Source organism: Podarcis filfolensis (genome assembly GCF_964270895.1).
Source record: "Podarcis filfolensis genome assembly, chromosome: 9".
Classification (NCBI taxonomy): Eukaryota; Metazoa; Chordata; class Lepidosauria; order Squamata; family Lacertidae; genus Podarcis; species Podarcis filfolensis.
In genome coordinates this window covers 17196195-17213330 of record NC_139610.1, presented here as the reverse complement: position 1 = coordinate 17213330, position 17136 = coordinate 17196195, and the positions used below count along the sequence as shown (strand labels likewise).

The 17136-nt window shown below is 41.6% G+C and overlaps 1 protein-coding gene across 2 annotated transcripts in view; it reads right to left on the bottom strand.

Annotated features, from left to right (window-relative positions):
• Positions 1-17136, bottom strand: part of NWD2 (NACHT and WD repeat domain containing 2) — a 57899-nt gene that overhangs the window by 18150 nt on the left and 22613 nt on the right. The window contains exons 2-3 of one of the 2 annotated variants that reach the window (XM_083630046.1): positions 10416-10504; positions 4783-4885 (exon numbers count right to left, since the gene is read on the bottom strand). Coding sequence is in view for 1 of the 2 variants with exons in the window: in XM_083630045.1 (XP_083486171.1) it covers positions 4769-4885; positions 10416-10504 (206 nt within the window). In the remaining variant the exon portion in view is untranslated. Of the gene's footprint in view, positions 1-4768; positions 4886-10415; positions 10505-17136 lie in introns of both variants that reach the window. The other variant, XM_083630045.1, reaches the window with a different exon arrangement.

Below are 17136 nucleotides of genomic sequence, written 5' to 3'. Positions count from 1 at the left end.
GCCTCCTGCCCAAACCAGCACAAGCAATCCTGGCAATCAAGGGGTTGAAGGATCAACAGCTCTCAGTTCAGTTCCCTTTTATTTAGGGTTCACTGTTAGTATCCAAGCCAATGCTAAAGAGAGGCTTTGAATAACAGGACATCATGGCCCTTAAGCAATACTTTTCTGCCTCTTGGCTGTCAGACCAAAAGATGAGAAAATAGTGCTCGGTGTTTCTCTGTTTAATCATGTTTTGTTTCTCTGAAAATTCAGGCACATGTGGCCTGAAAATAATAATATTTTGCCTTCATCTTTTGAAATGACATTTGATCAAAGTGAGGGATGGCTAGGCATCGACCTTTCTGCTACAAAGAAGAATGGAAGCATCAGTGTGTCCTTGTGACATACTGGTATCTGTGTGTGGGAGAGAACGACGACTTCTGCACAAACTGAAATTGCGATGCTGGAAGAGCACGTGATGCTATACAAAAACCTGGCTCATAAAGAGATTAGCCTCTCAACAGCAGTGTGACCAAAAGCTTGTAGGAAATGACTACTCCATTTGAGCAGAGCTATGGTAGCCTTGCCGATCAGAAGGTTGGTGGTTCGAATCCCCGTGACGGGGTGTGCTCCTGTTGCTCGGTCCCTGCTCCTGCTAACCTAGCAGTTCGAAAGCACGTCATGTGCAAGTAGATAAATAGGGAACACTCCGGCGGGAAGGTAAACGGCGTTTCCATGCGCTGCTCTGGTTCGCCAGAAGCGGCTTAGTCATGCTAGCCACATGACCCGGAAGCAGTCTGCGGACAAATGCCGGCTCCCTCGGCCTATAGAACAAGATGAGCGTGCAATCCCAGAGTCGGTCACGACTGGACCTAATGGTCAGGGTTCCCTTTACCCTTTATGGTAGCCTTTGGGACGTGGGTGGCGCTGTGGTCTAAACCACAGAGCCTAGGGCTTGCCGATCAGAAGGTCGGTGGTTCGAATCCCCGCGACGGGGTGAGCTCCTGTTGCTTGGTCCCTGCTCCTGCCAACCTAGCAGTTCGAAAGCACATCAAAGTGCAAATAGAGAAATAGGTACCGCTCCGGCGGGAAGGTAAACGGCGTTTCCGTGCGCTGCTCTGGTTTGCCAGAAGTGCCTTAGTCATGCTGGCCACATAACCTGGAAGCTGTACTGGAAGCTCCCCCGGCCAGTAAAGCGAGATGAGCACTGCAACCCCAGAGTCGTCCGCGACTGGACCTAACGGTCAGGGGTCCCTTTACCTTTACGGTAGCCTCATTGAGGAAAGAAATGCCTACCAGCAAAGTTAAAATTATAGGCAGTAAAGAAGCAAATGGATCAAACAGCAATGGTAATGCAATTTTCTCGCCAACGTTGCTGGTCCAAAGCTCCAAGGTGGCTGCCTAACTGCAGAAGATGGTATTGGCATCTAACAATCAACCATCAGCCATGCCGATCACAATACGTTTCAAAGATGGAGGTGAGCTATACAAGCAGCTCATGATTGTTGAATGTGTTGTGAAAGAAAAAGTCAATCCACTGAATTGGTGTTGCATTCATTGGGATGGCATGAGGTCAGGGAATCTCTGGGTTAGTTGCACACATATCTGCAGGGAAGTTGCTGCTACCCGCCCCCTGCCACCCAATTGCTTTGCTGAATTTGCTGCTATGAATAGAGAAGACACAACAAACATGAATGGAGAAATGTCTTCTATTACTTTCCTATTATTCCCTGCTATTCTTTGGTACAGAGCCTTAAAGAAAAGAAAACTCACACAAAGCTATATTAAGTGCTTATCAGTGTCCCGTACTACAATTCTTCCTCCAATTTCTCCACTTTTTTTTTTAATGAAACGAATCTGTTGCTTATAACTTTGTAATCTAGGATGCCCATTAACAGATCCAACAAGGAAAAAATATGAAAGTATCTCCACAAAACTGAGCCTGTTCCAAATACTTCTTGAGATGGGATAATCTATGAATGGAATTGTTCTTTTAACAACCACTGTGATTCAGCACTCTGCTAATCTCTGCGCTCTGAGCATTAAAATTCTAAGTTGTGATTGGAAAATTGTTAGAAATGAGCTACAGCTCAACTTCTTTGAATGCATTAGCATAACCAGCAATTAAAAGCAAACATAAGTCTGCATAACACAAAAAACCACCAACAAGTGACAAAGGCAATTTCTACATTTCCCCTTCAGATCTGAAATTGTGGTGAAACTCTTTATGGCCACACAAAAATCTTAGCGAAGTTGTCTTGTTTAAGATAACTCACTGGCTAAGAAGCCTATGCTATATTTGGCAGTTTTAATATACTCCTATTGATGGTCATCTTCAAACAATAAAAAGCCAATATGGTTCTTGAACTTCCCACAAAAAACAGGTTACTCTTTCTCCCTCTAATATTAAAAGCATATATCTCTAAAAGCCACAGGCCTGCAGCATATGAAACAGCAAATTTTCAGCTATTGTATGCATGTGAGCAAACCATGGGTGACAATTACCAGAATATTTAGTTTATCCATTTTGATTTATTGTTTATTTGTATATTTCTCTCTCTCCCTCCACCAACTTCTTGCCTGCCTCTCTCTCTCTCTTCCCCCTTCTCTCTTTGCTTATCTGCTCATTTCTTTCTCTCTCTCCTCGCCTCATTTCTCACAGCACCTATTTTCCCAGCCCCCTTTCCCCCTGATCTCCTTCTTGATACATACAGTGTTTCTGGTAAAAATTCACTGCCACAAACACAATCACTATGGTAATTTTTACACACCTCCTGCTTATTTCCTGACACTCCCATTAGGTTCACCTGTAGTATGTTCACCTGCCAGATTTCGTCCCTCATCAAGCTGCCATAGGGAGAAAACAGGCCAAGGCAAAGAAGGTGGCCCCAGCTCCTGCTGTGGTCAAGAAGCAGGAGACCATGAGGGCCGTCAACACACTCTTTGAGAAAAGGCCCAAGATCTTTGGCATCAACTCCCATCTCTTGCGAGGGTGCAATTAGTGCCAGCACCGTCCGTTAAGAGTTTGGGTGTAATCTTCAACACCCCCCCTTTCCATGGAGGCGCAGATTGCAGCTATAACAAAGGCGACATTTTTTCATCTCTGCCAAGCTAAGCAGTTGGCTCCTTACCTCTCTCGCCCTGACCTAGCCACTGTGATCCACGCAACGGTCACCTCCAGATTTGATTATTGTAACTCACTCTACGTGGGGCTGCCCTTGAGACTGACCCAGAAACTCCAGCGGGTGCAGAATGCCGCGGCGAGACTCCTTACGGGGTCCTCACTGTGAGATCACATTCACCCAGTGCTATACCAGCTGCACTGGCTCCCGGTGGAGAACAGGATCAGATTTAAGGTGCTGGTTTTAACCTCTGAAGTCCTATGCAGCCTAGGACCCTTGTACCTACGGGACCGCCTCTCCTGGTATGTCCCACGGAGGACCTTCCGGTCTTCAAACAAAAACATCTTGGAGGTCCCGAGCCACAGGGAGGTTAGGCTGGCCTCAACCAGAGCCAGGGCTTTTTCGGTTGTGGCCCTGATCTGGTGGAACGCTCTGTCACAAGAGACTAGGGCCCTGCGGGATTTGACATCTTTCCGCAGGGCCTGCAAGACAGAGCTGTTCCACCAGGCCTTTGGCCAAGACACAGCCTGACCCCCTCCTTTGGTAATCCTCACAGAACTCTAGCCTGATGGTTGCCATTCATTTGATTTGAACTGATTTTAGAATGAATCGATTTTAGAATCATGTATTATTTTACTGTTGTTAGCTGCTCTGAGCCCAGCTTCGGCTGGGGAGGGCAGGATATAAATAAATTATTATTATTATTATTATTAACAAGAATACAAAGCTGAAAATGAATGAACTGGATCTGACCCACTTTGGGAAATGGTCTTGTTAGGTCTGACCAGGGAGCCATCCTCTGCAAAAGTCTGAAGGTGCCCCTGGCAGTTAATAGCTCCCACAAGGTTCTTGGCTTCTGAAACTGGCCCACAAATACAGGCCTGAGACAAAGCAAGAGAAGATGATTCTGGCCTGAGTGGAGCAAAATGCTGCAAAGATGCTTCTACCCAGAGGGCTCCTGGGCTCAGAGCAGGCATCAATGCAATTGCAACCCTGGAGGAGAACAAGAAGATACAGCTGGTGGCGATTACAGATGATACAGACCCCATCGAGAGCAGGGATGAGAAACATGTGTCAGTTGGAATCGAACTACCGTCAGCCCCAGCCAGCAAGGCCAAGTATCAAATTTGTTACAGCACAGCAAGACTTCTGCTGCTGAAAATTTGCTATTCTGCTGCATCTGTTTGTGGGTTACCGCAATATTGTGGTGGTGGCTGGTGTGGTGTCTTCCAGAGGCTGTCAGATTACAACTCCCATCATTCCTCACCCCTGGCCATCTTGGCTGGGGCTGATGGAGGCTGAAGTCCAGCCAAGATCTGTAGGACTGGCTACCCCTGTTTCACCCCCATCCAAAACCTGAAAAAGTTGCTCTAAAAACAAATCTGCAAGCTTTACGTAAAATATATACTCCCTCCAATGAAGCAGCAAAGATTGAGATCAGCTCCTGTGCACCATAATTTACATAACTAATTTTCACAGGGGTGTCAGTTACATCATGAGGTTATTGGAAGAGTTGCTGATATATAGGCACTCTGTAGTGCCTGCAGAGTGAGGTTAAAATAAAGTGAACTATTAGGTTGTTTGTTAAAGGTATGTCCTTAGGAAAGCATCTATAACCACACTATGGCTTGTAGGTTAATTAGATAAAGCATTATTTTTATACCCACAACAAAACATGGACCTGCAGATGTTTTCAAGCAATCTTCTAGGAGCCTCATACGAGTTTTCTGCAACTCTGGTCTGTCCCATTCTTCCGGTTCCACGCCCCAGTATAGGTCAATGACCTGGAAATCCAACAAACAATGTGGTTGTTAATACGCTTCACAATTTAACATTCCAACATATAACAATGAAGCAACCAGAGATTTGGTGTTGACTTTGTTTACTTGTCTGAGCTTGAGCCCTCTTTTAATCTTGGGTGGTAGGGGACCCCCAGCCACAGCTGTCAACTTTTCCCTTTTCTTGCGAGGAATCCTATTCGGAATAAGGGAATTTCACTTTAAAAAAGGGAAACGTTGACAGCTATGCCCCCAGCGGCACAGAACAAGAACAATTTGGGGGGCCGTCCCAGAATCCTAGAGACTGAAGCTATTTCCCTGTACAGAGCCTTGATTGCCACCAGCAACCATTTATAACTATGAGGGCTAGAATCTTTTAAAATGAGCTGGTATCTTACTCCCACCAAATTAGCAAAAATGTACAGGACAAGTAGCAAAACCTGCTGGAAATGCAAAGAAAAGGACAGCGATTTTTACCACATGTGGTGGTCATGTAACAAATTTTTGGGAATTGAGTTTTGGGAATTGATCTATAATGAATTAAAAAAGATGTTTAAATATACTTTTCCAAAAAAGCCGGAAGAATTATTGCTATGTTTGATGGGAGAGGATATTAAGAAGACAGACCAAAGATTATATCTGTACGCGATGACAGCAGCTAGAGTTTTGATAGACCAGAAGTGGAAAACACAGGAGATACCAACTGTAAGGGAATGGCAGACAAAGTTGGTCGAATACGCTGAAATGGCAAAATTGACACACAGAATTCGCAGTCAGGAGGAGACGAAGTACCAAAAAGAATGGAGTAAATTTATGGTTTATATAAGCGAGAACTGTAGAAATTTGAAGACGTTAGCAGGACTGAATGAAATCTTATGTCGTGGTGTAATCTTTAACTAATGAAACTGTGAATTAAAGATTGGAATAAGAAAACTTGCGGAAGGGAAGGAGGGAAGTCAACTGCTCTATGGAGCATAAAGTAGGATGTATGTAATAAGACTTGAGGTTTTTGTTTGTTGGTGTTGGTGTATTTAAAATGAAAACTCAATAAAAAGCATTTTAAAAAAATAGAATCTTTTTAAATGAAAAAAGAAAGAAAAAAGATAAAGTTTCTCAGTATCCCAAGTGCCCATGAGAGAAAAAGTTCTTTTGTATGACATTTTGCATATGCCATTCAGGTCTTGAAATATTATTTTTTAAAATGTTTGGTGTTTTCTGGGGCCTGATCTTGATGTGGGTTCATTGGGTGGAACCATAGAGCTAGTGTTGGTTAGGTCCAGAATTTGGGGGCAGGTTTGAGTGTGGATTCCATCACTCTGGGGAAAGATCAGCCTCAAATCTGTCTCTACATTTAAGGCCAGCAGTTTGAGAAGAAAGAAACAGCCTTGCTCACTTTCGGCAGGCGGCTCAAAAGTTAAAAAGGAAGAACAAACAAATGAACGTAGCAAAGGAAAATAAAAAGAAGCCAGGTTTGAAACATCCACTATACCTTCCATAGAAGACAAACCACTACAACTCAGACCCCCATAATGCCATTCCCCGCCCTCCCCCATTTAATATTTTGTTGTTTTGGAAGCAATAGTCCCAGTGAATATAAAATGACAGATGGCTTGCTGTTTAGACTTTCGATTTTGCCTAAGGATCTAATTTGAATAATGTTAATAAGATGCAAGTTAGTGTACGTGTGTGTTTGTGCGGGGGGGGGAGCTGTTATATTTATTTAAAGCGATTAAGTGAGACAGTGTGGCATCACTTCCCTTCATAATTTAGCTCAGATGGAAAAGAGGGACACTGCCGTGTTTAAAGGAGCAAAGACTGGCAAAATAATTTCGGGCAGTATGTTTTGCCTATACAGTGGTACCTCAGGTTACATACGCTTCAGGTTACAGACTCTGCTAACCGAGAAATAGTACCTCCGGTTAAGAACTTTGCTTCAGCAGGAGAACAGAAATCATGCGGCAGCAGTGGGAGGCCCCATTAGCTAAAGTGGTACCTCAGGTTAAGAACAGTTTCAGGTTAAGAATGGACCTCCGGAATGAATTAAGTACGTAACCAGAGGTACCACTGTATTTGCTGCTGCTGAACTGCACCGTTTCCCCTGTGCCTGCAAATTCTGACATCAAATTTACACATTAGGGCCCAAAGGCGGAGATCAGCTAAAAAACCCCAAAACCTTTCCCCATGATGAAGTATGGGGGATATTTGCAGGGTGTGGGGGCTAGGACTGTGCAACAGGAGGAACAAGGGAAGGTGTGGGAACAGGAGAGGAGACTGCATGTGGAGTGCTCTGAGAGGGGGTGTTGCAGCTGCTATTATCAGCTCATCGTTTGTCTGGTGCCAACAATGTGCTATGAAATGAGTCATAACAGGAGAAAAGCTGCACGCTACAAACTTTTTGGTCTGCTATATGCTCCAGATGCCTGGAATGAAACTCCGACAGATCGTGAAGCTGAGGCTCCAATACTTTGGCCACCTCATGAGAAGAGAAGACTCCCTGGAAAAGACCCTGATGTTGGGAAAGATGGAGGGCACAAGGAGAAGGGGACGACAGAGGACGAGATGGTTGGATAGTGTCTTCGAAGCTACAAACATGAGTCTGAACAAACTGCGGGAGGCAGTGGAAGACAGGAGTGCCTGGCGTGCTCTGGTCCATTGGGTCACGAAGAGTCAGACACGACTAAACGACTAAACAACAACAACAGTACAGTCCTATGCCTGCTTAGTCAGAAGTTAAGTCCACGGGATGTACCCTTAAAGGACTGCATCCTTCAAAACCTTGAAAAACTACATTATGAGATGAATTCACAATCATCATCACCATTACCGTTTATTAAATTTCTATACCATCCTTCATCTGAGGGCAGTGTTTACAATATAAAATCGCAACTCTATTTCCAGTCTCCTTATGATGAAAGTAAAGGATTGCTCTGTCAGTTGCTATCGACCATGGGAAGCAGTCACTGAAATAGAGAGGGTCTTCAACTCTTGCAGGAATGAGAGAATAGGGATAGCCCATGTTACTGCTTCTCCAGTCTTCCCAGAAGTTAAAACATAGCAACTGTAGTTAAATAATTTTTAGTTACCAAAAGGGGGGATCCTGTGCAAGTTTATTTGGAAGACATGCCATGGAATACAGTGGGGCTTGCATCCTACTAAGTGTGCACAGATTGCTCCTTGAATTAGTTGCAAAGATTTGCATACTATCGCCAGAATGATAGCTTCTGCATTGGGTATGCGTGTCCTTATGCTGGATAGCATAAGGACTGCAGAACAGTTTTGCTAAAGATCATGGTCTTCTTAACAGCACAGGCACTTGAACATCTTTCTTGTTTATATTTACATCCCCACTACTGCTATTTATTTTTTTCTGGCTGAATATGGCCTACTATTGTATTCTTCAACATCTATTGCGCATCACAAGCTTCTGCCAATGTGCTAACTCTTGGATTCAGAAAGGTTTGAATTAAACAGCTCTTTTAATTATCTCAAGGATGTGTAATTTAAAGAAGGAAAGCAGAGATTGTGAGAGGTTGGGGGACTAACCTTTTTTTCGAAATGGCATGCCTGATAAGGAACTCTATTACCAGTATCTTAATGTAGCGTAGGACCTATTGAAATAATGCTAGGATTTATTTAGGATTTCCTTTCTATTGAACATAGTTTGCAGGCTAATCCCCCAAATAAGGGATCTAGTCAAGGCTTGTGGAAATAAAACCTTATGGTATGGAAGCCTCTGAAGGTACCAATATTAAAAACACAACAATTCTCTTCTTGGATCAGATTGAGGGGCCATGTATTCTGGTTTTCCATTAATAGCCAGCCAGATGCCTCTGGGAGTTCCCAAACAGGGCACGGCGATAAAAGCTAAGCTCTGTTGCTTGTCACTGGCATCTGGCACTGAAAACAGGTACTAAACGTGTAAGTCAAAAGTGCAGATTTCCCCCTTTTGCCCTTGAAGGCAGCAAACCTCTGGATTTTTACTGTCGCTATATTGGGAACTTCTTCCAGTAATGGGTGATGGGATTTCCTCTTAATATTCAAATTTGCTAATGTTTCTGAATCCAATAATATAACCATGTCTAAGAAGCTGAAAAAATAGGTGGTATGTATAAATGCCACAAACTATAGCATCAGACACACGTAACTGCACTAATCCTTTACATTATCAAGTGAGAAGGGAGGGTGTAAAGTAACAATAACAGCAACAAAAATCATCCCCAAACCAACGACTACTTAACATCAGTATTCACACAATGTGCAACTGAAAGGCAATTCGTTGACCTTTAAAAAGAGAGGAACTTGCAAACGAAAAGCCTGCCCTTCAGCGTAAGTTGGCATACTACTGTCCCAGTTCTGGTTTCCATGTGCCAAGCATAATCACATCATTGCAATTCAGTATTTTTGGCCACTGAGCAGCAAAACTTGGATGCCTGATTAGGTATGCACACATTCTGTTGTACAACGTAAGAACCTAGTCCCATTTTGTGTGCGTGTTCCTCGTTCGTTAAAAATTATGCAAAGCTGATGCTTCTGTGTCACAGCCCTACGATGTTAATGTTGTGGGGAAAACCAACAGGAGCTGAGAAGCATCTGAATTAAAATCATTTGCTCCTTATGGCTGATCAGCTGAATGTTCTGGGTTTTTGTTATGTACTGAGTTGAATAGGATCCAAACTGCAGCAGTCTGATTGGTCCTAGAACAATAGGATCCAAAAGGCAGCAGTCTGATTGGTCCTAGAACAATAGGATTCAGAATGCAGCAGTCTGATTGGTCCTAGAACAATGCAGCAGTATGATTGGTTGGCAGGAACCATCCAATCATGCTCCAGATAGAAGTGAATCCACAACCTGATTGGCTTACAGTAGAATTCCGGAATTAGCCAATCATGTGCAGCCCATTGTGTAAATAATGTATATAAAGCAGATACTTTGAGGGGACATTCATTCATTCCTCCTCACCACTATGAGCTGAATAAAGAGCATGAAATCACTTTGCGACTCTGAGTATATTTCAGTTTTCAAACTGATGACAAGATACCAAGCCTGTGGAGACAATAGACAGCCAAGGAACTACAGTGGTACCTCTGGTTACGTTCTTAATTCGTTCCGGAGGTCCGTACTTAACCTGAAACTGTTCTTAACCTGAAGCACCATTTTAGCTAATGGGGCCTCCTGCTGCTGCCTCGCCGCCGGAGCACGATTTCTGTTCTCATCCTGAAGCAACGTTCTTAACCCGAGGTAATATTTCTGGGTTAGCGGAGTCTGTAACCTGAAGCGTATGTAACCCGAGCTACCACTGTATATCTGTAGCAAAGAGTCAGCCAGGGAGGAGAAGGAGAAGAGAGGGTTGCAATGAGCTCAAGCTGATCCTTCCCACAAGTGTAGCTGCACCTGCGTGTGGAATGATCACACCCCCTTTAATTTTTTTAAACAAATTCTGCATAGAATGATACCTTAAGGTCCACCGTACAGCATCAATCTAAAAGATTCCCTGCATGTGCATCACAACTTAAATATTTAATGAGGAAAATGCTACCTGAAATTCAAGTCCGTAGTTTTCCCTGCAGAATTCTCGTAGTTTAGGATACACATGTTCTCGTAATGCACTTCTTTCTGCTACTGTATCTGCAGGCAACAAAGAAACGAGGCTTGTTAACAATAGTTGTGACAACTGTGGACTTAAATAGCGCTGTAGTTTCATGCAGGAAAGAACACTAATCTTAAAAGCTGTGAGCGCAAGCTTAATGCAGCAATCTGAATTCGATGCTCTAGGGAATATCTTGTTGAGCCAAAATGCTTGTTGTGACATTTACCAATATTTAATTTAACACTCACTCCAATAATTCAACCTTGAGCTGTTGTGTATAATACATTATTATTATTATTATTATTATTATTATTATTATTATTATTATTATTATTACAGTTAGCAAGGAAGAAGAGACATTCCAAAGGCTTGCAGCAGCCCAGCAGTTACGGTTAATAAACATTTTTTATAAGTACAGTGGTACCTCGGGATAAATACTTAATTTGTTCCGGAGGTCCGTTCTTAACCTGAAACTGTTCTTAACCTGAAGCACCACTTTAGCTAATGGGGCCTCCTGCTGCTGCTGCACCGCCGGAGCACGATTTCTGTTCGCATCCTGAAGCAAAGTTCTTAACCTGAGGTACTATTTCTGGGTTGGCGGAGTCTGTAACCTGAAGCGTATGTAACCTGAGGCATATGTAACCCGAGGTACCACTGTATACTCTTGCAAATGTAAGCTGGGGACAAACCTGAGTTTGAAAACTAAGGTATGATACACATATAAACATTAATGCATCAGAATTGGCTGTAGCCCTGTTAAGGGCATTCTTAGCACCAGACTTGAGTTTGCTATGAGTAGTGTGTCAAACTACCACGGTAGCTCACCGTAGCACAATAAAAGTAGATTCAGTCTTTCTCAGTAACTACTTCAAAATATTTTAAGAATGGGCACTGGAAGACTCAAGATCTACCCACTCTGGAAGAATGGCAGATGAAGCTGATTGACTGTATGGGACTGGCAGAAATGACCGGCAGAATCCGCAACCAGGGAGAAGAGTTGGCAGAAGAAGATTGGAAGAAATTTAAGGACTATTTACAGAAATACTACAAAATTAATGAACTCTGAAAAGATGTTGGATTGAACTTTTGTGGTCTCTAGCTGTTATGATAAAGATAATAGGGATTAAAATTGTTTAAGTCATCAAATTTAAAAAGTTGAGTGGAAAATAAGGTGTTATTTTAATAAGGAATGTTAAGAGATTAGGATTTGCTGGATTAACAAGTTGAACTAGAAAACAAGAAGGGGAGGTATGAGGAAGTCAAAGAAACATGTTATTGAAAAAATGTTACTGAAATTGACTTGTTTTTAATATTTTTCTTTTTCTTTTTTTGTGTTTGTGTAAAATTGGAAAATCTAATAAATATTCATAAAAAAAACAAAATATTTTAAGAATGGGAGATTTTTACATTTAACTGAAAGAGAAAGTGAAGGTTACCTAGGCTGACAAAATCCTTAGCAAATACCCTTTGCTAGACTCTAGGACAGGCATAGGCAAACTCGGCCCTCCAGATGTTTTGGGACTACAACTCCCATCATCCCCGACCACTGGCCCTGTTAGCTAGGGATGATGGGAGTTGTAGTCCCAAAACATCTGGAGGGCTGAGTTTACCTATGCCTGCTCTAGCATCACTCACACTGAGACATCTAAAATAGAAAACTAGATATGCCAGTCAGCTCAAATGTGTATCAGAATGATACAGTGATCATAAATAAATAATGATAAAATGTTTTGAACCGTCCAATAATCCACAATCAGACTTATTCCAGCAACAATCAATTATCCAGAGAAGGTTTTGGAGTGGAAGCGGTTGAACAAGCTTAAGCTTAAGTGGTTCATCTGGACAGAAATGCAAGCGGCAAATCCTTTGTTTCTTCTTATGACCTCATAGTGGGCCAAGCTAAGCATGTACTCTTGAAATAGATTGAAACAATAGTCGAGAACGGAATCAAGCAGAAGGCAAAGAAGGATAGAATTTTCTTTATGTATGCTACAACAGCAGCAAGAATACTTATCGCAAAGCATTGGAAGACACAAGATCTACCCACCCGGGAAGAATGGCAGATGAAGGTGATGGACTACATGGAACTGGCGGAAATGACTGGCAGAATCCGAGACCAGGGAGAAGAGTTGGTGGAAGAAGATTGGAAAAAATTTAAAGTTTATTTACAGAAATACTGCAAAATTAATGAATGTTAGAAGGATGCTGGAATGAAGTTATATGGCTTTAGCAGAAATGTTATAAAGAATTAAGTAAAAATAGATTGTTAATGGGCCAAAGTGGAAAAATTAAGGTTAGATTGTGTTAAGATAAATTATAGAACAAAAATTGAGAAAGATGGAAAGGATTTGCTGAAATAGCTAATTGAATTACAATACAAAAAAGGGAGGTGCGAGGAGGTCGATGAAACAAGTAAATGAAAGACAAAGATATGGAAATATTGGATGTGCTTTTAATTGTTTTTGTTTTTCTTTTTGTTTTGCTGTATTGTTTTTTGTTTTTTTTCTATGTATTGTAAGGTATTGTTTTGTTTTGTTTAACTTTTCATTTTTTTCTTTCTTATTTTTTCTGTAATTTTTAAACCTTTAATAAATATTATTTTTTTTTTAAAAAAAGAAGGCAAGATCTTCACTCCTGCAGATGATTTTGATGGGTGAATGGGACTACCCACCTGTCAATTACCTGCCACCATAGAATCATAAAATTATAGATTTGGAAGGGAACCTGAGGGTCATCTAGTCCAACCCCCTGCAAGAAGAATCATCTCACCACAAGAAAATCATTTGTGGACTTGGCTCCAGCCACACCTGCAGAGGAAGAGCCACTCTGTTGCCAACTTCAATTAAAGCCAATGCAAGGGAATATTGGTGCTTAAAGCAGGGACCAGCTATGGATTGGCACTTTTGCTCATGTGTTTATTCTGCAAACCACTTAAAAGGCAGAATAACTCTTCCTGCTTAAAGAGAGTGTGTTAACAATTCTTGTATGTATGTATGTTAAAAATTCCTGCACACCCTCCTGTCTTTCCAGGGTCTGGTGCTTCTGAGCTTGGCAAGGAAATGACACATAATTAAGATGGAACGAACTAATTAGGTTGCATGACAGATAACCTGGTTTAATTACATACAAATCTAAACTGACTTTTCATGATAAGAAGTCTGTGGGATTAGCTCACTCTAAAATAAAACAAGAAAGAGCTGTGCCAGAAGGGAGGTTTTCAAACGCCAGCCTTCTGCAGAGGAAAATACATACTTAAATGTCCTTTTCCTGCTGCCAAAATAGAAATGGACCACAAGTTATTTTTGTACCACGTTAATTAGGCATTCTGAAATCTGCGTGTTAGTGGGCATGGGAGCCTGTTTGTAAAAAAAAAAAAAAAAGAATTATGTGCCAAGAATCTTTTAGTGTCTTTGAAGTCTCAAGTCACATAAGAATGTGTACAGATAACAGGTTTTTTTTCAGAGTAACAGAACAATCGTACAAGTTTAAAATGGCCCTTCCTGTTGGAGCTTTAACAGCAGTGTGATGTGCACCAATTAGCAAACGATAATGTTTCTCCACCTAATTCTGGGAGGTCATCTGCTGTTTAAAAAAAGCACAGCTACAGGGCTGGTTGAGCTGCTGAAAATCTTTAGTATGACATGTTTGCGCAGGGACTATATCAGAGATGACAATATAGCAGATGCAAAAAATAGAGCAGAAGCAGAAGGGAGAATTTCAGCAGATGCAGCTTGTAATGCCTCCTCTTCTGTGCACCTATTAAAAGTGAACAAGTCCTTGTCTACTTTTGCTTCTGGCCACTCATTCTCAACACTACTGCTTTTAAGATCCTGTGACATTATTTTTTGCCTGTGTTCAACCTTCCCACCAACCTAAACACTGCACTGTTTGTCTCGTTGCGCTTAAGAGGCAAGGATTAAAATATAGCCTTTCTCACGAGCAACAGGAGATGAAACACAAAAACAGAACTCACAAAAGGGCTACACAGCTAGTGGCAGCCTAGTTCAGTCCCGGCTCCATTTTGAATGACAGACTGGCAAAATGAAGCACGCAGTTATCAGTCTTACCCAGTCCTCAATGCTGCAGGCAGGCTGCTCACAATCTATCTATCTATCTATCTATCTATCTATCTATCTATCTATCTCTATCTATCTATCTATCTATCTATCTATCTATCTATCATCTATCTATCTATCTATCATCTATCTATCATCTATCTCTATCTATCTATCTATCTATCATCTATCTATCTATCTATCTATCTATCTATCTATCTATCTATCATCTATCTATCTATCTATCATCTATCTATCTATCTATCTATCTATCTATCATCTATCTATCTATCTATCATCTATCTATCATCTATCTCTATCTATCTATCTATCATCTATCTATCTATCTATCTATCTATCTATCATCTATCTATCTATCTATCTATCTATCATCTATCTATCTATCATCTATCTATCTATGCCAAATTCGCCCTTGCCCATTCATTCATTCATTAATATAACAAGTCCCCCCCCCCCCAACAAATCAGTAATTTCAGCAGGCATTTGAAGTCATTTATGATTTTATGGGTAGTTTTTAATTGATTTTATCCTTATTGCATTTGCTACGTTTGTTGCGTGCAGCTTAGAGATGATTACAATTGTAAGTGGCATATAAATAGCATGGAGGCTGTAAATGGTGCAGAATGAAGCAGCCAGAACGAAGTCCGCCATGCTTGTAAAAACTCCTATTACACCTGAAGCATCTGCATTGCTTCTGAGCCCAATTCAAGGTGTCTATGTTAATGCATGAAGTCATAAGCAGCCTGGGGCTCAAATATCTGAAGGAGCATCTCCTCTCCTCTCGTGCCAGTTGTCGTACTGAGATCAGCAAAGGCCCTGCTGACAGTGCTGCCATCCTTAGATGTCTCAGGGGGCAGTAGCTCATGGCAGGGCCTTCTTTTTATATACAGTGGAACCTTGGTTCCCGAATGGCTTCGTTGCCAAACAAATCGGCTCCCGAACTCTGCAAACCCGGAAGGGTGTGTTCCAGTTTGTGAACATTTTTCAGAAGCTGAACATCCAACACGGCTTCCGCTTGAGTGCAGGAAGCTCCTGCAGCCAATTGGAAGGCGCATCTTGGTTTTTGAACGGTTTCGGGAGTCAAATGGATTAATCCTGGAACGGATTAGCTCCAAGAACCAAGGTACCACTGTACCCTGGCCTTTAAAAGTGTAGTGTGAGTTTTTCACTGACCTCCCTGTAAACGGTGTTATCAGTTACAGTTTATGCTTCATGTTTTTATTGCTGGTTTTATGATTTGTTCATTATGCATTATTTCACGGTTGAGTTTTACTTCATGGAACCCACCCTGGGACCTTAAGGTGAAGGGCAACTAAGAAAAACTAGGAATAAATAGGTCAGTAAATAGATCACCAATTACATTCATTAGTATATCATGTTGTGTATGCTCTATTCAGTCCACTGCTGTTTGTAACTGGGAAAGATCGGCTTGAATCTGTTGTTAAGTATAGGGGGCAGGGAGTGACATTTCAATCACACACAACAATATCCAGCAACAAATAATTCCCACTAAGCAGCATTTCTTTCAGAGAAATTGCTTTGAATCACTGTGTGCTGCTCATGTTACAAAAAGCTTTTGAACACCACCGAGGAAAATAAAGCTGTCAGTCTTCTAGTGTTATGGCAATGTTGTCTCTGCATATAATGCCCCAATAATCACAGCTATCTGAATTTCTACACACTCTTTCATCTGAATCTCTCAACCCCCTTTCCCGACATTAGAGATGCTGAAATTGTAGGAGCTAACATTGTATAGAGAATACTGCTTTTTTTTTAGGTATAGCATCCTTCCTTCAGGAGATCCTTGAGCTCCAAGTCCAAACTCCATCTAAGGCTTTGGCAAAGCTTTCTTTCGCCATTTTGAGCCGATCTGTAAATGTAGAGCACTTGCAATTGGAAGTCACAGATATGGAAAAACTTCATAGGGGAGATGTACATGGGTGGGTTTTTCTTCTCTTTTCACTGTTCTTCCAGGCTTTCTTTTCCTCCTCCCAGCTATCTTCAGATGTATGCTACCTTCAAACAAGTAAAATAGTCTGAGCTGGAGGCCTAGGTGATGACCCCACAGTTCACCATACTGTGATTGCTTGGCAATCACAGGGGTTGATGTTTCACATTGCTCAAGAGGTGCCTGGTTGAAGACCCAGTATATATATAAATTACCGTATTTTTCCATCTATAAGATGCCCCCATGTATAAGATGCCTCCTATTTTTGGGGACTCAGATTTAAGAAAATGGGGGAAGATGGCCCAGAGTATAAAATGCCCCCTAATTTTTGACTTTTTTTAAAGGAAAAAATAACCAAGTCTTATACACGGAAAAATACAGTAGATTCAAAGGTGAGTTGGCTCTCATAGCTCCAACAGGACGGAATTTAACCTGGGCTCCCCAGGACTCAGGATACTTCTGTTTTGCTTTAAGGACAGGTATACTTTCCTCCCCACATTTATCTCTAGTTCTAGTCTATGGTCACGTATCTGTAGACCTTTTAGAAAAGTTATGGCATCCTTTGCTCTTTAATTAAGGCGCGTATGTATTGTAATCTGCTAAGATCATGGCCACTGGTTCCATCACCTCCTGGCAAATAGAAGGG